This window comes from Vidua chalybeata, chromosome 3, assembly GCF_026979565.1.
Source record: "Vidua chalybeata isolate OUT-0048 chromosome 3, bVidCha1 merged haplotype, whole genome shotgun sequence".
NCBI classification, from domain to species: domain Eukaryota; kingdom Metazoa; phylum Chordata; class Aves; order Passeriformes; family Viduidae; genus Vidua; species Vidua chalybeata.
In genome coordinates this window covers 1423113-1446078 of record NC_071532.1, presented here as the reverse complement: position 1 = coordinate 1446078, position 22966 = coordinate 1423113, and the positions used below count along the sequence as shown (strand labels likewise).

Genomic DNA, 22966 nt, shown 5'->3' with positions numbered 1-22966 from the left:
TCAGTCATTTTTGTTTGTAAGGGTAAAGAACATCATTGGTTTATGAATGTCAGATCAACTGAAGTTCCCATATGATTTCTTATGCAAACAGGATGATAAAAAAACATCACCTGTTACAGAGAAATGCACAATAACTCCACAAAAAAAAAAAAAAGTGGCTTTATTTGCAGACCTAAAAACAATTTTGTAACCATTTTCCATATATGATTTAAATTCATTTTCTAAGAAAAAAATTTTTAAAAAGGAATATAACATTTATCTGTCTACAGCATAGTATCTGTAATGTTTTCCCATAATAGAAATATTTCCATAGCTAGATGTCTGAGGTCTTTCTTTTTATAGTTCAGAGGAAGTGTGGAATTGCAAAACACATCCTAAATATTTATAAAATGGAGCAATGGTGTGGAACATAAAAACCCCAAAATCTCTTGAGTGTCTACCATGCTCATCATTTGGTAAGTCAACGTTTAGTACTTTAGCTATGACAGCATTATAGGAGACATTTCTGAGACAATCAAGATACAAAATATGAATTATAAGCCTCTACAAAATGATACCGCATTAAAAGTGAGATTTGAGAACAATCTAAAGAAGAAGCTTTTGGGTTCAGTATCTAACATTACCAGAAAAGTGAAATTCCCATGAAGCAGTGCTCTGTCACCATGGCAACCTGACAAGGTAGCACAAAAGGATTCATCTTTATGCAACGCAGTTTTATAAAATCTATCATCCTGAATGTGACAGCATGTAAGATCTTGTGGGTCTGCTGTGACACCACAACGCATAGGAGTTATTAAATATAACCAATGCCTCATTTATTACCAGTCAAAGGAGCTACCTTTTAAATGCAAATGTTGAAAATTAAAATGAAGGGTTTAATCAGTAAAGCTCCCCAACCTTAAATTACCATGGGGAGAGCAACAATATGGGCTTGCCATCATTGTGTTTTAAAATATTAATACCAAGATCTATGCTTATTTTTGACAACTGTAACATGACCTTTAGAAGGAAAAGTAATAAAAACAGTATGACCACCATTTTTTGAAATAAAACCCTGTAATCTCAAAGCATAAAAGATATACTAAGGGGTGATTACAAAGGGGATTACAGTGCAACCTGGTGAGTATATCTTTAACAATTCACAAGGCACTGCTTTTTACCACATAAATGTAACTTACTATACTTAAAAACTGCTTGACAGCAAGGTTACCTGGCAAAAATGCAGCAGGTGCTCCAGGTTAATTTGATTCAAGTTATTTTCTGCAGAATATCTATTTGTGAATGGCTCTGCCTATTGATCTCTTGCTAAGATCAATACATTTTTTCATCTCTGTGGACCCCAGAGGGAGAATAAAGGAAGAAAAGAAAGAAAAGAAAGAAAAGAAAGAAAAGAAAGAAAAGAAAGAAAAGAAAGAAAAGAAAGAAAAGAAAGAAAAGAAAGAAAAGAAAGAAAAGAAAGAAAAGAAAGAAAAGAAAGAGAGAGAGAAAGAGAGAAAGAGAGAAAGAGAGAAAGAGAGAAAGAGAGAAAGAGAGAAAGAGAGAAAGAGAGAAAGAGAGAAAGAGAGAAAGAGAGAGAGAAAGAGAGAAAGAGAGAGAGAAAGAGAGAGAGAAAGAGAGAGAGAAAGAGAGAGAGAAAGAGAGAGAGAAAGAGAGAGAGAAAGAGAGAGAGAAAGAGAGAGAGAGAGAAAGAGAGAGAGAGAGAAAGAGAGAAAGAGAGAAAGAGAGAAAGAGAGAAAGAGAGAAAGAGAGAAAGAGAGAAAGAGAGAAAGAGAGAAAGAGAGAAAGAGAGAAAGAGAGAAAGAGAAAGAAAGAAAGAAAGAAAGAGAGAAAGAAAGAAAGAAAAAGAAAGAAAGAAAGAAAGAAAAGAAAGAAAAGAAAGAAAGAGTCTTAAAATAGATTTCTTGCACAGAGGATGGTATCTCTCTTTTTTATCTTTTTCCCCAAATGTCATTCTTACATTGAAAAATCATACAGAACAAAATCTAGAATAGAATTAAACTAAGGTATGCAAACTGTAATGAATCATAAACTTTAAAATACTGTGATGAGGTGTTCTTTTTCCTAATGTTTGCCTTATTTTTTTCTGTACAGCATGTATAAATCTAGAGAAAGATATTTTAAGTGACCTCAGGATGTCAGAACATGCACAATATTGGCTTAGTGAATGTAAAGAAAATTCACAAGTAACCTTCTTCTTATGAAATTGCACCATAAAATTAACTTTTTTTTTTTTTCCTCATTAGGGTATCAGACCATGAACTCAGGCATGGAGTCAGTAATAGAAATATACACCCAGATGCAGCTTGGTTCCAAAGGTGTTGTTTGTTGGTTAGCATGACTAACAGTCATGTCTCTTAAGCAAATGTCTTTGTACGTCACCACTACAATTAATATCCTTCAGAAATAACCAAGATTTTGAGAATAATTCAACTAGAGAAGGCATAAATGTGCTTTTCAAATAAGTACAGAATAGTGTGGTCTTGATAAAGACAGAAACTAAAGTCAGGATTACACAGAACCATCTTCTCATGTAAGTGCTTTTTGAATTCCAAGTACGCTCAGAAGGGAGGAAAAAAATGATACAAATGCTATGCCATGTGTCAAAAGGACAAGACAGCACTTGTCCAGCTTTCCTACACCTTTTCACAGGAGTCTGATGACAGAAAAGAGACTATTAACACAGGTTAGCCAGCAGTCTGGGACTTACCCCAGCAGAAAGAAGCAATGCAGAACCTTCCTCGAGAAGCATTGTTTCCTATTAATCCTTTGATGGGGTAATGGGATATTTGAAGTTACATCATTTTTCATGAGTACCTCTGAGGTGGCCCAAAATATGACAGCAGCTGAATTAGATCCTTGCTGCTAGCAGAATTTATGAAACAGAGTAAGTTTTCATAAAATATGCCCATTGGCTCTACTGCCCTTTTCTTATTCTGCAATTGTTCACATGAACATAGAGTTTTATAAATGTGTGGCTAAGACCTCATTCCTTAGCGTGATTATGAGCAATGGAAAAGAGAAAAAAAAACTTTCAACAGAATGTAGAGAAAAATAGCATTAAAAAAAATCTGTAAGTGGCATCCAGAGCCTTCCAGCCTTTCAAAGGCAGCACCTTCAAAGGGGTATTGCTGCTGACCTGCCATCATAATGCCATGACTAAGATTTCATATTGAAGCAGTAGCAAATTAATCAAAGAGTTGCTGGTCCTCCCTCGGAGCAAAATTGAGTGGGGGCAGGTAAATGTCAGATATAGCAAGCTGGCTTGAGATTGCAAGCCCCAAAGCATATTTTGTTATTCCTGTGCCTTAAGATCAAATTATTCAGACACCAAAACCACATATTTCTTCTTATAAAAAGAATGTCTCTTTAAAAACAATTATTCATATGAAGTGTAATAGTTAGACATTTATAGTTTACAGCAACCAAAACCAGAATAATGTTTAAAATCTACTTAGCACATCTGTGCTTTTCCTTGCATCATACAACAGAGTCATGTTTGATTGACTACAACTTTTTTTCATTAAGAGAACATGATGAAAAACAGAATCAATGGTCAGATGGGTCTGAGCAATTTTATCTTAACTACAGCACATTCCCAGTTCTGAAAGCAATTTTTCCTTAGTATTGCTCATATTAAAACTGCATCTTAAATAATACAGAATTGTATCCTCATCTGTATTCTAATTTTAATACAATAATTAACATTAACTGCTTACCAGCTTTAATTAAGAAATTATTTATAATATTTGCTGAATTTGATATCTTCACAATATCATCTAATTTATTCTCTCCCATTAAGTTATGACCTAGTCTATTTTTGTGACTGGGGTAGTTTCTGCATGCTTGTGCAGGTAGTTGAGTGTTAAATAGTAATTTCCTTCCTATACAGCTCCCATATGAAAAAAAAAAAAAAAAAAAAAAGAGAGAAAGTTTAGAATCATTCTTTAAAATTTCTGTAAGGTGTATGACTTAAAAAACAGGAAGACTGAAAAAAAATAGGAAGACTGAACTGTAAACCTCATTTTAGTCAAGAATTTTTCCATAGACTTCAGTAAGGATGGAATATTGCCCTTCCAGAGCTTAACTAAGAAACAAGTTCACCGCCAAATTATTGATTAAAAGTAGAGTTAAGCTTACTCCATAAAGGTCAGAGAGAAAAATGCCAATATATTTAAAGTTTTGCTGTGTCTGAGTAATCTGATTTTAAATTGATTAATTCAATTAAAAGCTTCAAAAAGGATTTTATATAAACACAAAATTAGTGACTGACTTTTATACTATTCAATCTACTGCTTTTTCACACTGATAGTAATATATCCATTTATTATAAACATGTAACCCCCCTACACTTTTATAAATTATAGCACAAATTAAAGTGTATTTTAATGATATAATCTGCCATAGCTCAAAGTCTTAAAGACTTCCATTAAAGCCCAAAGTTAAAAACATTCCTTTGGCAGCTATTGAATACTTCAAGACATAGATTGAGGGATGTGTATTTTCATTTCTTAGAAGTGGAGAACAAAGAACGCACAAGAGAGATGGATCACGGCAAAGCAGTAATGCAAGGTAAAAAAAAAAAAAAAAGCAATATTGAATCAATAGTAATATTAGCTGTATTGATGACCCTTTTCATTACTATAATTCTCAACACAAAACAAATTTCTACCACATCAGCCTGCCAATAATATCTGTGGGCTGCACGAAGGTGGGCAGGTGGGGCCTTTTTCCATTTTCTTACGAGTAATTCAATTGTAAGAGCAGCACTCTCAGTTCACCACATAAGCAAATTAGTAGCTTGTTTCATGGCAGAATATTGGCTTTTCTAGAGTTATATCCAACTCCTTTACAGTAAATAATACCACTGTCTACTCTCTTACATATTTAGAGCAATTAGTTGTTAATACCAAGGGATGGACTATGAAAACTTTTCTCACCATGGAGAAACCACCGCTCGCGTATCTGCACCACAAAACTGCTCTGCCAGCTTGGGATTCACCTCAGAGGAATTCACCACTAGTGCCCTCCAGCCTGTTGAGGACTCCCTCTTAGCAGAAAGGTGCCTTTTGAAATGAGTGGTCCATCCCTGACAGCCTCTTCCATCACTTGACCACACTGCACTTACCACAATGGACAAATCTTCTCCTGCACTTCCAGCCCCGTGCTCTTGGGCTTCAGGCTCGTCCTGCTTGGCAACTGGCAGTGGCTACAGAAAAATCTTGCTCCAGATTTAACAAAGCATTAAATTTCACATCCCGATGGAATTTCATTCTGTGCCATGCTTGCTTGTTGAAACCTTATTTATCAGGGTGGGAGCATTCCCTGCAGCTGGACGGTAAGATTTGGATATAGGGCATCAAGTGTTTTGTCCTTCCCTCCAAAGAAAACACAGAACACTAGAACTTCCACAGAAGAGTCCAAAGAAGAAAAATTGTGAAGAAGAATATTGGTTTTGCAATCTCTGTCCTTATTTTGATACATAAAACCCATTAAAAAAACACTGAATTGTTCAGGATGGAAAAGACCTCTAAGATCATCATCCAGCTGTTGACCACCATTACAATATGTGCATTCTTGCTCCAAGACAACTGAAAACTAGATGATGGCATAAATAATTTCATAATAAGTGCTAGAATTATCATACAAAAAAGTAGTTATCAGCTGATATTTGATAATATAATTCTTATGCAAATTCTCAATGGATTTGTAAGGCATTTTCCCTCAATCCCACCTTGTAAAATAACACTTGTTTTCTTTAAGGAAGTTATTAAATAATTGAAAGCTGATCTGTAAATCTAGACATTCACCTAACAGTTGCAGAGGGCTGCATTTGACAGCTAGAAGGGAACCTCAGACCTGATTACAAGACGACACACCAAGCTCAGTGCATTGGACAGCACCTCACTCAGCACACCTCAACTTTCACACTGCCACTGACTTTTGGAACAGCAGACCAGTCCTGAGCCTCTGAGCTCTGGAAAGGAAATCATTTGACACCCCACATAGCCTAGGCTGGCCAAAACTTTTCTGAGTGTGTCTCAGTCAGTAGCAATAAAGGACTCGTGCGTGTGAGACTGCACCATCCTGGTGATTCTGCTGTCTGTGCTGGATCAGCCTGTTTCATGGAAGTGACTCTGCTCTCCATGCTTAAGGAAGGGCCCAGGCTACAGCTCAGCCCTATTCCCAGCTTTGGGATTAGCTATGATGCAAAGATTCCACATATTTCTCTAATCTTTCTCTGTTTAGACCTTATTTCCAGACCCTCAATATGCATGAAAAGAGAGGCCAAAGGCCTAATAAAGACCTTGCCCAATATTGCAGACTAATCAAATGGTAATATAGCTCACATTTTAATTAGTTACTTCAATCAGGTCAAGAGTCTATAACCGTCATTACACTTAGAAATGCATATTTTTGAGCTTCTTTAAAATAAAAATTGTTTGAGATAATAGAATTCAAAGTAACAAACGATAGCTACAAGTTGCCAAAAAATGCCACACAGCTGTGGGCATGGGTGTGCCTTCCTAACATTATCATGTTGAAACGCCAAATCTCAGACCCATATAAGCTCCTAAAGCAGATTTGGATAAGCACTCTTTAGATCTCACAACCTTTACTCAGCAAGCTCAGAGTTTTCACTTTCATAGTACTGAAATTCCCACAGGTACCCAAAGGCACTTCATATTTCCCCCTTCTACTGCAGAACAAGGCTGTGTGCTGAGGCAAGGCTAGTGCACTCTGCTGGGCAGGATTTCTGCAGCCCTTTGGTTAGATCTGTTAGCATTGCAAGGCTTAGGCCCCCTTTGTAGAGCTGGCCTTCATTACAAAAGGATTTTTCTTTTTTTTCCCCTGCAAAATTAATGGTAAGAAAGATTGACTGTCTCTGGATGTATAATTCAATTTGAAGTATCTGAAAAATGTTACTGAAAATCACCTCTATTTGCCAAAAGCTGCCAAGCTATTTGCACAAAACCATGGGAAGAATTCTGGGAGATGTCAATAATGAATAGGATAAATGTTCTCAAGCTAGATAACTAAAAGGACTTTGCTGATAAATTTAAAATGCATTCAGCATGCTCAAGAATCATTTTATATAGATATTGCTCCTGGATTTATTAAAAAAAAAATCCAGTAGTTCTGAAAAAGTGCTACTTTTGTTTCAGATTATTTGACATTTTAATGCATAAGTAATGACTGAGCATATGTAATGTCTGTTATGTATGTAGTCTAATGCATGCAATATATGTTATTTCCTCATAAAATGTTTGACTTAAGAAATAGTGAGGGTTTTGGGGCTTCTTTCCTTTTTCCATGTTTAGATATAAAAACATTCAGCACATTTCTCTAGGGTAAATACAAATGTTTGGGCACCATATTCAAGCACATTACTAAATAATAACATATATTCAACCTATTTGATTCTCTTCACTCTATTTTCTCACACATTTATATTTCACATTAGACTTGAAGCATTTTTTGCTTCAAGGTCTTTTAAACTATAATAATAATGTGGTTATGGAATAAGAATCTAGAATACCTAACAGCACATGTAAGAGTTAGGTATTTTTCCTACTTTTAGAAAGCTATAACTAAATGTTCATATTCTGGAGAATCAGAGGTTATTTGATCTATTTATCTTTATTTAAGGCTTAAATACACAAAACATAATAGAAATTTTAGTGGAAATGGACAGAAGATCTATTTACATGTCACTGGTAAAAAAGGTATAAAATAAAACTGGGTTTGACTCTTTCCACTCACTGATTTCAGCAAGAGAGTTTTTTCTGCTCTCTTTTGCCTTCTTTTGCTTATATCTTTCTTCTTTTGCCACCACTTTCACCTCCTTGATTATGTGTGAGCACTCTGCTACTTAGTTTTGCCCCTGGAGCTAATCTGGTAAGGCAAATATTACAGACCTCTGCTTAAGACCTGGAGATCTTGGGGTTTTGTCTTCATTAACCTTCCTCTCGATATGGATCTACTTCACAATATCCTTCTCCTCATCTGGTCTTAAATCATCCATGCTAAAGTACATACAGCTCTTTTTAATTCACTGTATTTGCAAAGATTCTTTGCTGATGTTCAGGCAATGATCAAATCAAGTCTATAGACTAAATATTTAATATGACTTTCAGAGGTAGGAATTAAAATACAGTAATGAGGGGAGGAGAATGGTTGAAGGAAGCCTTTCTCTCTCAAAAAAATGTTGTCATGAACTTAATATTAAGTAATTTTGTTATCAAATCAATTATGAAAATTGAAGATATGGAAGCGTTGGAGTTGAAGAGCCTTTGACAGAAATGTAGCATTGTTGAATTCTGATCACACATCAAAAGTGACAGAAATGCATAAGCAGGCTTCTTCTTTTTAAAGACTAAATGAACAACCAGAAAGCTTGAACAAGGCACATCTTCCAGGTCTCTCAGGCAGTTTTCTCTACACTCTCAAGCCAAGCCAGGACCAAGGATTGTCAGGTCTGGGTTTTCCACTTCTAAATTGTCATCCACTCCCACAGCAACAGCTCTTTTACCTTCCCATTCTTCTTAACTTCTCCCTTTCCTAACCCTTGGAATATAAGAAAAAAAAAGTGTATGAGTGGTTGGTTTTATTAAAGGTTTTTGGGGGCTTACTGAGTATTGGAACAGTCAGTCCTAGGAGAAAACACTTGGCAGGAAATAGCTATGGTATCTTAAAAATTTGGGAGCAGTTACCTCACCTTTCTCCTAGCAACAGGGAGACACAGTCAGGAGGAGAAAAGAATAGAATAATAAAATCTTTTATGCCCGTACTTCTGTGGCACTGCAGAACTTTCCTGCCTTCTTTGAGACTTCACAAACACAGGCTGTTTTCAAATCTGTCTAGAACCAGGTTTAAATGTCAGGACACTGAAGTATCCCCTCGTAGTTTTCTGCTTAATGCCTTCGTTTTTCAGGGAAAGGTTTTGAATAGAATAACCCAGCACAGGCTGCTCTGACTGCCTTGTGCCACAAGTCATTGTCCTCCCACGCTGCAAGCCTCTCAGAGCTGCTACAGGTATTTAATTAGCAAAGTGTTTCACAAAAGAATGCCAAATATTCACACTATAAGGGAAAACACTGCCCTGCAGGAAAAAAAGGAGAGACAAGAGATGCATAAAGTTTTAGTAAAGTTCCTGTCAGCTTACTCATCCTCTTTGTATTCTTTGAGATCTCCACTTAGCATAAGAAAAAAAAAAAAAAACAAAAAAAACCTTTCTTGCAGTCCATATTCACACTACTGCCTTGATCATAGGAAAACTGAACACCTTCAGTGCACGATAATTAAGCACACCTGTAATCCAATTAGTATTTCATTGGTCTCCACACATGCAGTGGCTTTGTTCTTAGACCACAGAAACCCTGTTTATTACTCAGTTAAAAAAAAAAAAACAGCAAAACAACAAACAACAACAAAACCCGAAAACCAACCCCAAAACCAAAACACAGCAGAAGGAAAAACAGCCCAAATGCAACTTGCACAGCTTTTTTAAAAAAATACACATCTATCAACAACATTCAAAGTTTTTCCTCTTTCTTTCTTGCTCTGTGCTACTGCTGATAAATTTCCCTTCCCAAACCATCCCAAACTGGCACTAATTTCTGCTCGGTTTCATTCCTAGTGCCTGTTTGCAGACAAACCCACTACGATAAGCTCAAAACCTGAAGCAATCAAAGGTGTTCCACGTTGAGTTACTAAAACCAAATTAATCTAGATTTTGAATCAGACACATCCTGGAGTACTGGAAAGATGTTTTTTTTTTGTTGTTTTTTTGTTTTTTTTTTCAAATAACATGCCTGACCACATCAAGAGTCATGACCACACGTGACTGATACTCAAACATCTGCTAAAACTCTCAGCAGATGCACCACAGGCAAAATAGGAATTGAGAACCACATTTTGAGGTATAGAAAGTTCATGCTTTAACTGCCAATTGTGTTTTCCTCAGTCCTTCAGCATAATGACAGACACTGTGCAACCACGAATGCATCAGGGCTTCACTAGATCATCTCCTGCTAAACAATGTAAACAGATACAACACAAGATAAGAAAAAAATATAAAATACACTGTAAATGTAAAGGAAAAAGAGATTGTGTGGTGCCTTTCTCCCATGTGCTCATTTATGTGAATTTGAATATTATTATCCAACATAAATTATAAAAAATGACCTAATTATAACTGCTGGAGGGTCTATGGTTGGTTTTGGAATGGCTTTTTTATGTTTTGTTTTGCTTTTAGCTGTCAATTCCTCTGTATCGGCCTTCAAACATAGCACAGCATCCTCGTAGTGACATTTTAATATGCCCTGCACTCAAACACTCCCCAGAAATTAATTCTCTGAGACTACCAGCTGCTGCCAGTTCTGAGGGATGACACCGAGAGCTGCTCAGAGAATTTCTGAAGTGCCCACGCTCACTGTGCAGCAGCACAGGAGGAACCAGGGGCATGGATTTGCCACGTGTTTGAAGCCTGTTCCTCTGCAACACACCAGTGTGGCTTGAACACGATCCAAAGACGTGGACAAATAGCAATCAGCTTTTCCTTATGTGAATCCCGCTTCTCAGTCTGAATCAGAATTCCTTATCCCACTTCCCCATGGCTTTCCCCCACAGAGTCAATTCACTGGTGGCTGTATAACTGCCAGCTTCGTTGAGGACACAGAGGTAGATTAGAAATCAAGGACAGACGTGTTCCAAAAGAGAAATCTCCTCTTAGCTACACATAGAGATGCTTCCATAATACATATCAATAATTAGTGCATAAAATAAAGAAAAATCTGTAGGAGAGACACTTTTCCCCATCCAAGTGAATATGATTTTTCATTTTCCCCAATGATCCATATTCAGCTGCTTGTACATATATTTGACCCATTGTATTAATAAATTATCAAACAATAAAATGTTAACAACCCAGAGCCTGTTAAGTCTACAATGTGTGTAACTGAACACCAGTGATGAGGCATAGAAGATATACCTCAAAAATTGGCTTTCACATGTACTACCAGGGAAAGGTTTGAAATTTTTTTAAACTAGAAATATTCTAACTCCATTGAATTAAATAACTCCTTAATTTTTTTTCATATGTTCTGGGAGAAACAACATCATCCCATTTGTCTTCCTGAATTTTAGCAAATAACAGGATCTTTTCCTAGCTACAGTAAAACTGAACATTAAGAAAGTGTTTGAAGTCTTCATGAATAAAGATAATTCTGATGTAGAATAATAAGTCCTTCAGTAAAGTAGCCTATGATTCCATCCTCTCCTTTTGTGAGAGCATATTGCAACTAAAAAAGACTACTTAACTCTCAGTGAATATAAATTTGAATGGTGAGGTTCAAAGAGAAACTAAATATTAGAACACTGACTTCAGTCTTTATATTAAAAGACTCTGGGTCTTATGTTTCTATGTCTATGTTTCTATGTCTTATGTTTCTTCTCTCTAATTCAGAGCACTCTTATGGGACTGTGTTACCCTCCAGTCTACAGCATTTCCTAGACTAGACCACAATTTCTATTTCTCATTTAATTTTTCAGCTTTGTATAAGCATTTTTCCCTGTATAAAAGGGCAGATATGAACAGCTCTGGCTTTGCTGCACAAATAATCCACAACAACGTTTTTTGGCCAGGGTTTATCTGGTGTAGCAGTCACTCTATGACCAGGTAAGCTCATTTCTTACAGTATAACTTGAAGATCTCCAAAACCTGTTGCAAATGTGTTATGAGAACCTGTATAAAATAAAAAATACCAAACAGCATAATGCTCCTGAATATGAGATTAACTGCAGCATTCAATTCAAAGCATTCAACAATAAATAACCACAGGAAAATACTGAAGTTTGAGAAGGATTAACCTCCCTTTGATTCACACTTCCATAGATGTTTGAGGCTCTCCTCTGAAGGTGTGTCAGTTTTCATGCTTGAGGGAATGCTTTGAATAATTTTTTTTCCAATTAGTCCATAAGGGCTTGACTTGGGGGAGCTCATTGACACATAATTCCATCTGCACAAGAAACCTGATAAAAGTGCCACTAATAAAGCAAAAATGGTGTGGCTCTTTTAATGTCTGACAATTTTCTTACATGGTACCACAGCAATTTTTATGTTCTCTGTGATTCATAGGCTTCAAGGCCAGAAAGGTTGTTTTTGATTATCTAGTCTCATTTCCTGCATAATAGAAATTACAGGCTGTCAGCTAGTACATGGGAGACCTCCTCTTTACGCAGTTTAATGGCTAAGAACCTAATAAATGTATTTTTAGACTTTCTGAAGCCTGCTCTTCTGACTTGGGTCTCAAGAGTATGCCAACTAGGTAGAGGAGTATAGGCACATTCTTGCCTCCCAAGGTGGATAATTAGCATGACCTAGATATATGTAGATTTCTGAGAGTTATATGTACTTATTAAAAGCTATAGGGCTGATATACAGATCTTTTAGGTGTTTTGAAAAGGAAAATATTAATTAAACTTTCATTTTGCTTTTATAACAGCTTGATAAATGCAGAACTCTCCAAGACCTGTTTCTTTAACAAGCCTATTCATTTCAGGGGCAACCAAAATGAACAGTCTTGTTAGCAAGGTGTAACTCTATCAGCTATTTTAGAACACTGGATAAATATCCAAATGCATGTGTTTTCCTGGAAGAGAGAATAAATGACACATAATGACACATGAGTGGTTTTTATTACATATTTGTCATTATATAAAGTATTATAGAACCTGAGATAGAGCCATTTCTGAGAGGTAAAATGATGAATGTTCTATTTACCTGCTAATGTGACTACATCCTGAGCACAGCTCCAGAAATGTATGGTAAATGTGTATATGTTAATATAAATTGCTGAGGAATTTGTCCTTTAGAATTGGGAATGACTTAACTGTGTTTTACTCCATGTATTCAGTGCTTCCCAATATATTTTCAAAGGGAATGCAGGAATTTACCCTCTTCACAGCAGCCTGAACAGCCCCTTTTTGCTCTGGGGAAGTATGGAGCAGCAGACTAACAGTGGGAATCAGGTAGCTTTGTGTAATGCTCAGAATATAGACTTGCCATAGACATTTTCCTGTCTCATATAGGGTGAATAAAAGTGCTGTACAGATAAATATGTTGCATGAGAATTGTATGGAATTACTGATTTCCAAGCCTAGCTTTGTTGGTCCAATCTTGCACTTAGATACTTTTATATTATTCTTTTCTGAAATATAAATTTTCTTCAAGTATCATAACACAGTCACAGCCATGGACAGTATTCTTATTTGAATAATTCACTGCAGAGAAGTATAGAGACAAAAAAAAATCTGCTAAGGACATTAAAAAATATCAGTGCATGACTGACACAGTCACAGCTGCATTCTTTGTGTTTGAAGGTGCATAATGATGCAAGAACTTAGGAACTTAAAGGGATAAGCACAAAATTAATGGTTTTCAGAAGCATTTGGATGAAATGAAAGCACCAGTTCTCTACTTGTACCCCAGTGATGTAGGGGTGCTCAGGCAAATGAAGATTAAATTAAAATAGAACTCTTTGAAATCTCCCATCACTTTTGTGATGATGTAAACACACAGTAGTGCTGGAGTTCAATACAACCACAGCCAAATGACTCTTCTAAAGTTGAAAATTACATAACAACTAGTCAGTAATTACAGTTAATACAAATAATATCAAATATCCATTTAAATAAGCATCCCTTGATAGTGCAAATAGCATTGTCAAACAGGCATTTGGCTTTAAAACTAATTTATGCTGTGTTTTGCACAGCTTCAACAGTAAAATCACAGCTTGCAAACGTAATTTTCAATGGTGATTTGCACGTAAATTACTTTGGTGGGGTTTTTTAAAATATTTCTCCTGGACTTGTAGAAATACTAAATGTACCTTGCAAGACCAAGTGGTTAAGCAGAGCCATTAACTGAGAAAACCTAAAGACAGCTTGTATTGCCAGCAAAATGCAATGCAATGCAATGCATGAAATGCAATGCTGATCAGAAAATTGTTCTAAGTGGGTGCCAACAGAAAAAAAAAAACCTTTGCCCTGAATGTAGATTTAATGAGGAAGAAAGGACTCCTTTCACTAGAAAAAAATTCATTCAATAAAAAGATTCAGTCACTTTTGTTTCCTCCCAAGTCTGAAAAAAAACCACCATCTCTGGATAACAATGCCCTTTTCCTGAGATCAAAAACCCTTATCTGGCACCTTTTGATATAACTCAGGTTCAGTGAAGTAGGAAATGAAGTAAATTCTTCCTGACTTCTAGTTCTAGGCAGAGATGCTACTGTTGGTTGGGAGTGGGGTCACATAAGTACCAGTGCAGCTGTCATCAGGAACCTCTCAGGTTTTGGTCAGCTAAAAGATGCTTCAGGAGCAGAGCATTAAGGGCCACAGAAAGATATTTATCTTCCTCTCCTCTGGGTGGATACTCCCAAAAATGGAACAACCACGGCTCACGATATGGAATTCAAGACAGACCTGTTAGCTAAGGGTAACCCCAGTGAAAATTTTCCAGACTTATACTCACTTCATGCTGAATTTTGCTTTCCAGGCAGACTCCCCTCCGCCTGAAGAATATGCAAAGGCAGATGAAAGGGATTAGACTCAGCTGCTTTTATTTCCTCCCACCCCCAATACAGAGAAGCTACTGAAGTCAAGGCTGTGATGCCAGCAGTACCAGGTGTTCTGTGGTAGCCTCTTGTTATCCAAGGTTGCTTCTATACAGCTTTATTAGTTGCCAGTGAATCAGTCCAGATGCTTCCTTTCTTTAAAGAATAAATGTCTACTTTGAGGGGGGAAAAAAAATGTACCAGAACTTCTAAGTCATAGCAGCAAATTACAAAAACTGCCTTTAAATGAAATGCAATGCTGATCAGAAAATTGTTCTAAGTGGGTGCCAACAAAAAAAAAAAAACCTTTGCCCTGAATGTAGATTTAATGAGGAAGAAAGGACTCCTTTCACTAGAAAAAAAATCATTCAATAAAAAGATTCAGTCACTTTTGTTTCCTCCCAAGTCTGAAAAAAAACCACCATCTCTGGATAACAGGTTGGTATCTATGAAAACAATCAAAAGAATGATGAGGGCAGAATTTCATAGCAAAGTCCATGTTCCATGCTCCACAGTTTCCTATGGGAATCCTCCTTTATGCTCCTGAATTTCCCAGTTCTTTTCTTGATTTCACTGTTCTGCTTAATTGCTCTAGGTAGACCCTGAAGTAAATACAAAAAGCTACCTTTGAGCAATTAAAAACATCAGGGTTATAGAAGTCTTTGAAAATCAGGAAGGAGGTATATTAGTAGTACCAGTGTAAATTATATATTTTTTAATTAAAAGAGTTTAAAGACAACTTGATAACTCAAATTTCTGTTGTTTCTAAGTACCTTGGCATGTTATTGCCACCAAAGAAAATTCCTGTAGAGAGTAGGTTAAAAAGAATTTGTATGCAGCATTCTTATTTCTATAAGAATGATCGATTCTGACCTGAATATTTAAATATTTTTTCGATTCCTTTGCAGGGAGTTCTTCTTGGTGGAAAAGTATCATTATAATGTGCATTTAAAGAGCACAGTCCCCATTTTCAGTTATACCACACAATTTTAGAGCAGTCTTCTTAAGAGTTCTTCACTTTCATTCGATTTAGTTTCTTTAGAAACCGTGATAAAGTTTAGTCCAGAATTTTGTAATCCTGCATGTAGATAAATGTTAGAGATGTTTGAAAATACTCTTCCTTGGGGCTCTAATTTCTTTCCACTTAGCTGGTGAAACTCCACTGAGCATGATTGATTGGATTAATGTTCAAATCAGCTGAGACTTCTGTTCTGAGATGTACAGTAATTTCCAGCTACTTTTGATTTTCACTGAAATAAGAGAAATTAGATTCTGTTGGGCTCATTTGTTTAGTTGCTCTTGTAGATTTCAAGGACTGGATTTTATCCTAGGAAGACACAGTGCAATCTTCGGGTGAAACTGAAATCTTTAGTGTCACTCTGTTGATGTATTTGGCTCAGAAGAAGCTTCAAGGACATTCCAATATCCAAGGAATACACCTGTTTCATTGGAAATGTCTGTGAAATATGTCTAAAACTCTCATGGAATTTCACTGTGCAAAAAGGTACAGACCACTGCAGCTTTAAATCCTCATTTTCTATGTACATTTACACATACATTAAAAGAAAAGTTTGCTTTAAGGAAGAAATGCTAAATTTTCCTATTTCTTTATTGCTTACCTGCTGTTTATTTATTTTTTTTTTTACCTCTTCAGAGTGACAGCTTAACTGTTTTCCATCCCCAATAAATCCCCTCATACTCTTTGGCCTGAAATGCACATCCTTCATCTTGAAAGAACTTTAATATTATTTTGAAAGATTTCTGTCAGCATGCCCATCTTCTGGATAAACCAATGCTCAAAGTGGAGCCTTGTGCTGAGGAAGCCAAAACCTTGCTTATGCACTGTCTCGTACCACAATGTTTACTGGACCCAGCAGCAATCTACACATTTGCAAATATAACATTTTTTTTACATTAAATCCTCCAGAGTCACACATTTATTGTCTTTCCCCTGAATCCATAGGAAGTCTATGAAAAACACACACAAGTTACATGATAATTCTGAGTGACATCGGAATGATTCAGAGCATGGTAAATTCTTTATTTTCATGGTGGTAAGGCACTAGAACTCTTGGTGTGGATTGGACATCACCATGTGGTGATTTTATTTTAAAAATAACTGTGTTCCCCTTTCATCAGAAAGTTTTCTTGATATGTGTGACAGGTCCTTACAATTTCTTGGCACACTGCTGATGAGGAATCAGCCATCTCAGATAGAATTTCGCCTGTGTGTGTCTCAAGGAAGAATTTGCATTTCTGTTCCTGATGTTGGTTGGTTTCTTCTGAGCCATGTGCTTCAGATAGAAAACTTCTTCAGCAGCCACGTTCTGCTCCATTTTTTGTCTCCTTGGGGACCGTTTATTGATCATATTTCAACATAAATTTGAATCTGCAGCTTCAAATGTCAATGTTCCAGGGTTGCAGGGTATCACCCACTGAAGTGCAAAATTACTTGCTTCAATGCATCAAAAGAAACATTTAGTGTATAGTTCATTATGATATTCAAAATTTGAACATATTGACCATACAAATATAAGGATAGTACAAATATTTATTGGAACATATATTTTTAGGTATGGAGGTATGAGTTACACACAAAAAACTTAGTTATAACTAGTTTTGGTGAGCAGCCTCTATTTAACTATGCTGATGAGATTCTTTAGAAAAAATGTCATCATCATAGAAGAGATATGATGTGTAGCTACTGCTCTTTGGAGTACTTTGAGGAACTTTGTATGTAAAGTTCATTAATTTATTAAAGAAATTGTAATAACGCTCTTTAAAGATAATGGTAGTTTTATAGAAAATATTTTTAAAATTCTTATAATTTTGCAAATTTTCCAAGACTTTCAAAATGTTTAGGACTTGTTAAATGGCGGTTAAATTTTTAAACCTTGTTGATTTGTTCCTTTTTATCAGTAGAAGCAACTACAAGATTGAGTGGGGAAGCTGAAGTTATTCATTCTTCTCCTGCAATGTCACCTGGAAACAATTTCAGTTACCCGACCCTGGCAACCCCAGTGTGTGTCAAACCCCTAAATGACCTCACTTTGGTTCTAGCAGGGATTCTTTCCAACCAGCTGCTGTCACCTAGGATATAGAACTGTGTGAACAAGTCCAGAGAGCCAGGAACCCCCTCCATCCACGTTTTGTGCTTGCCAGGCAAAATACAGCTGCAGTCGAGAAGACATGAAAGTGAGTCCATGTCAGCAAGCCAAAAACAAGGAGCTGAGCTTGAGTCCAGGGCTGTGACAAAGCGTTTACAGGGTTTCTGGACTGTTGGCTGCTTGGATCAGGGAAGGCTGGGCTATGGATGTGTCTCAGGCCCGCTCTGAAGCAGCACACACAACAGCAGAGGAGGAGGGGACGGGCGTTTCAATGAGAGTGCAAGAAGCCAAGAGCATCTTAGTTCTTCAAAACCAGAGCAAAAATGAAAGTGATTCCAGTAAGATGGACCTGTGGCTGCAGGAAGGTTAATGACCAAATTCCAAAATTCCAGACAGTTTGATGTTAGGGGAGATTACTAGCACAAGGTGAGATTTGTGGTGCATGACACAAGCACTACATAATTACTTAGCTATATCACTGATTGTTTAAGGATTTATTTAAAATGCTTTTGTTTTTCAATGCTCTGTTTTTTCAGCTGTCAAATAAATTGTGTGATTGATAATTAAAAAATTAGCGGTGTCACTTTGGTGTTACGGGTATTGTATGATAACATGTGCAATAAAAAACTTGCCTTCCTTTGTCAAGGATGTTGACACATACATAAATTGCCATTCTGAAGTCTTTCTTCAGCATTTATACACAGTAAAGCAAACACCAGCATGTCAAAAGCCTGCAATCTAACACAATAAATTGCAGTTGTACTATCAATCTTTTGGTAGAAACACTTATTGCTCAGCTAGCTAACATTAAATAGTTTTTTACGAACCTGAGTGACTCATGTATAATTTAAAGCTGCACATAATCTCTAAAATAAGAGAACAGGAGTATGAACATAGCATTTAGGTACAGAATGAGTAATATATATAGTCAAAAGTATGATAATTACATATAAATAAACTATAGGTAAAAATATGTATAGGCTTAAGAGAACTGTAGTATAAAAATGAAGTATTGCATGTCACTCTTAGTTTGTGAATTAAAAAGTCTTTTCGTTGCTCACCAAAAGAATATGAAAAGGGGAGGATGAGATTTTTTATTTTTTAATAAAGAAATTGAGTGTTTTGCATTAGTTGCCATCTAAGTTTAGTTGTATTACAATCCATTACAAAATAATCCTGCGTGACTTTGAGGAGGTAAGGCCTGTATGTGGAAATGGTTTTACAAGACCACCTCCAGCAGTTGCAGAGAGCAGACAAAAGTTTTTTTGGGCACAAATTTGTCTGGGGCAAACAAATCTGCCTGTTATGAACAGCAGATTTAAGGTTTGCTTTGAATTCAAGCAATTGCTCTGAGTAGCATTTTATGTGGTCTAGTAAAAACATCAACACCATTTACCAACCTTACCTTGCCTACGTCTTTTCACCATCAGAGCTGTGACAACCCTGCTGCTAAAGTTCTACACAGGGGATGAAAAATGAATTCCTAAATATTTCTGTATATGTGGTGCCTGTCAGAAAACAAACCAATGCCAATATAGATAAAGGACTGCAGATCTTCCTAGAATTAGGCATAGCATCTACAAGGAGTGATTTGTGGGGAGATTATCCAGGTTATGCCAGCTTAGATTTACAACTAAATGTCAAACATCAAGGGCATTGTGAGATGCTACTGAAATTAGTATTGCCCAGTTGGAGAGGCTGTCTCATTTCTCCTTCCTCTGTCGACACCAGGTCCTTTCCTTGTTAAAAGCCTGCCCTCATTCTGAAGATACACTGATTTTATTTTTTTTTCTCCTTTTCCAGTATCCCAAAGAATATCTACACAATTAAAGGAGACGGTGATACTTCAGCCATTTATACTCTTCAGGACAAATTACATTGTAAAACTTCTTAAAAGTGTTTTATTGCTTATATTTCCAAAATAAGATTAATTCATTATATAATCACCCAGAATTTTACAATTACTGCCCTTGTATACCTCTCAAGGAATGGAACTTATAACAAAGGAGTTTCCTCTTTTTTCCCTTCATTCCTTTCCATCACCCTCCTAATTTTTCATCTGGTCATGTGTTACAAATGTGTGTTAGCACATCTGTTTCATGCTACAGGTTTCAATAGCTGATATTAGTAAAGTTTCAGGATAGCCAAGAAAATGAGGCTGTTTTTTCCTGGTTCAGGATATGGCTCAACTCTGAGGGATATTTTCTGTTACCACTGGAGTTGGTACACATATAAACCCTCTCCATCAATTTGAACAAATATACACCTTGATACGTGCAGAAGTATTGTGATTTTCAAAACATAGTAATGATTATTTCTATATTAACTGGATAAATCTAATAAAAATCAAAATATGAAAGGTAAAATGTAGTCAAATGATTAGATGATTGATGACTGGTGTTTAAATTATGTTACATGGCACATTACTGAACATTAAACGTAGCTAATATATACAGGTAAGTTTTTTTTTCTAAATATAGTTGTTAAACCTTTAAAAATAAAAGTATAGAAATCTAAATGTTACACAATTCTAGAAAAATTTCTATTTTGCTAAAAATCTGCTCTCCATGTCAGCTACTACTCATAATAAATATTCATAATATTTATATATTTACTCCTTTCATATAAAAAAACCCTTTGGTGTCATACATACTACAAAATTTATTCTGTGTATTGCTAAATCTAGGAAAATTGTTGTGCATTATTAATAAAAATTATCTATAGTGTCAAGGTTCAGTTAATAAAAAAATGTAATTTTAAGGTGACTGCAGCCAGGATATCCACTGATTAGGGATAAGATAATAATAATAAGTAATAAGGAAATCATGCATACTAGGTACTGTTAAAAAACAAAAGGATCAGTCATATAGCAAACAAAACAAAACGATCTGATAAAATGAGGTAATGAGCAGATTCGTTTTCATGCTTGCTTCAAACCTTTCCTAAGTAAGAAGACTTAGAGCTCCAGAACACACACAAATGGTGTCCCACCTGTACAGGTACAGAGTCTTTCCAGGGGGTCTGATATGAAGGGGAAAGGCACACTACAGGTTTGCATTTACAGTATTTGCATTACATGAAGTTCCTAGGCATGGAAACACTAAATCAGCCAAGACAGCCACAAACCTGGAAGTTTGTTTCTAATTTAACTAGTCAGGGAAGTATGACCATACAGACTTGCACTTCTGATTTATACAAAGAACAGGCACCCCTGACAAATGCTTAAGATGAATAGAACTGTATTATTCATCATATGCAACAGAGATTAAATGGCTTTTAATGACCACCTTCTTATCATAAAATATATATTTACACAATGCCTGTGAACAAGTGTCCTTGCAGCAAAACCTGATGTTTATTTATACAGGAAAAAATTCTTGCCCCTACTGCACTGTTTCCTCTGAGAGAAGGGAAATAAACACGCTGGCATTCTTTACATAAAGAAACAAAAAGAATTAAAAAAAAAAATCTGAAAGAAACCCCACACTTCTCTTTGGCTTTTTTTCTTCCTCATTCCTTTGTCCAATTCTTATCTCAGATACACTCAAGTGATTAATATAAAAGGGAACTCTCAGGGCAAAGACTTGCTAAAGTTAGTGCTATTCCCATGTTAAATGTACATCAAGCTGTGGACTGACCCTGCACACTTTATCTCCAGAGAGTCTCTACTGAACAGCAGCACACTTTTTTTCCTGTGTTTGGTGGTTTAGACTGCAGCTCTTTGAGAACAGAAAAAGGCATACCTCAAAATGTGGCTGGTATTTCATCATGAACACTTCCTAGAGCTTTAGCCTCTTTTATCACTGCCAAAGCTTCTCATCCCTCACAAAACCAGGAAGCAAACTTTATCCTTACCTTGACATCCATGTAATATTTACTGTAAGAACATACCTACCTCATGTTACCAGTGCAAACATTTTACATTTACTTGCATTATTTGTACATACATTAAAGTATACTGATGGCATTAAAAATAAAGAAAATCATGTAATACCTTTACTTTTACCTATGGATTTGGTGAAATGGTTCCATGAAGAAAGCATTTCCAGACAAAAAGAGAATAAAGAAGAGGAGAGAAACAACAGTAAGAGTCATGAGTACATGTAAATGCAATAGTATCTGAACATGAAGAGACAAAGAATAAGGTAAGTGTCTGAAGACAAATGGAGATGCAATCAGTGTCATATTAGGGATTTGGTTTATTTCTTCCCAATCGTGTACATGCAGAGAAACACAGAAACAACCCATGCTTAGATAAGAAAGACTGTCACAAAGATAACATGGACAATGGTTAGGAGGAAAAAATCACTGGTTTTGTTAGGTAGCAAAATTGTACTCTCAGCATTCCAGAAGCCAGGAGCAGGTGCTTTCTGCATATTTCCAATCAGCCATGCATTAATGCAAATGGACTCTTCAATGTACAATGTTACAAGAGGAGCATCTTCTTGCAGGAGCTATCTGAAGAGTGGTCTTGCACTTTGTTTATCTTTTACAGGATCACCCACAATTGTATTTTCTGATAAATACACAAAATTTTCTTAATCACTTTCTTATTTCTCTCACCTCTTTTTTTTAGTTATTGTGTTGCAAGAGGGGGAGTTGAGGAGGCAGGAAGGACAAAAGCTTACAGAGCAAACAAAAAAAAAAATAAAAATCAAAAAATGAAACAAGAAAAAGATGTGACTAAAACCATGTGTTTCTTTGCAGCCAAAGACAGCTTTCAAGCATTTGCCCATCGGTTGCAGTGATGGATTCAAAGCAGCTACAGAACAAGAAGAAACAATGAAAGCAGAGTGGAAAAGGAACAGAGCCCATACCTTGGTCGCCCATCATCAGGTGCGCCAGACCTTGAAGGGAAACAAGAGCACAGTCAGCAATGAACAAGGGAGCACGGGAAGGTGGTGTTGTCACACTGACAAAAATGTTTTGTGACAGGCATCTGTTTCCTAGAAGATGTCTGTATCACAGAGGGAAATCAAAGAGCATTTTTCAACCACTGGTTGGAATGCTTTGGGCTACAAGTAACAGAACTGCAATTCAAACACTGGGTGCTGTTTTAGTGTGTAATTTTTTTTTTTTTCTGTGCAGTATTTGCATTGACAGAAAATAATAAAATGCTTTCAAATCCAACCAATTCCTTTAATAATCCGCCTGTCTTTATCATATTTTGATTATATTGCTTTGAACGCTTTGCTGGGAGGACTTCCTGTCCTCTACATATGAAATGATGTTTAAACCCTGGAGAAG

At 36.2% G+C, this 22966-nt stretch overlaps 1 protein-coding gene across 18 annotated transcripts in view; it reads right to left on the bottom strand.

The window, feature by feature from the left end:
• Window positions 1–22966, bottom strand: part of NRXN1 (neurexin 1) — a 673696-nt gene that overhangs the window by 573150 nt on the left and 77580 nt on the right. For 10 of the 18 annotated variants that reach the window (XM_053937286.1, XM_053937282.1, XM_053937289.1 and 7 more), the window contains exons 3-4: window positions 22537–22566; window positions 21714–21725 (exon numbers count right to left, since the gene is read on the bottom strand). The exons of 4 other annotated variants lie outside the window; for them this stretch is intronic. In XM_053937286.1, the coding sequence (XP_053793261.1) occupies window positions 21714–21725; window positions 22537–22566 (42 nt within the window). The remainder of the gene's footprint in view (window positions 1–21713; window positions 21726–22536; window positions 22567–22966) is intronic. 4 more of the 18 variants (XM_053937300.1, XM_053937283.1, XM_053937281.1 and 1 more) reach the window with 1 other exon arrangement.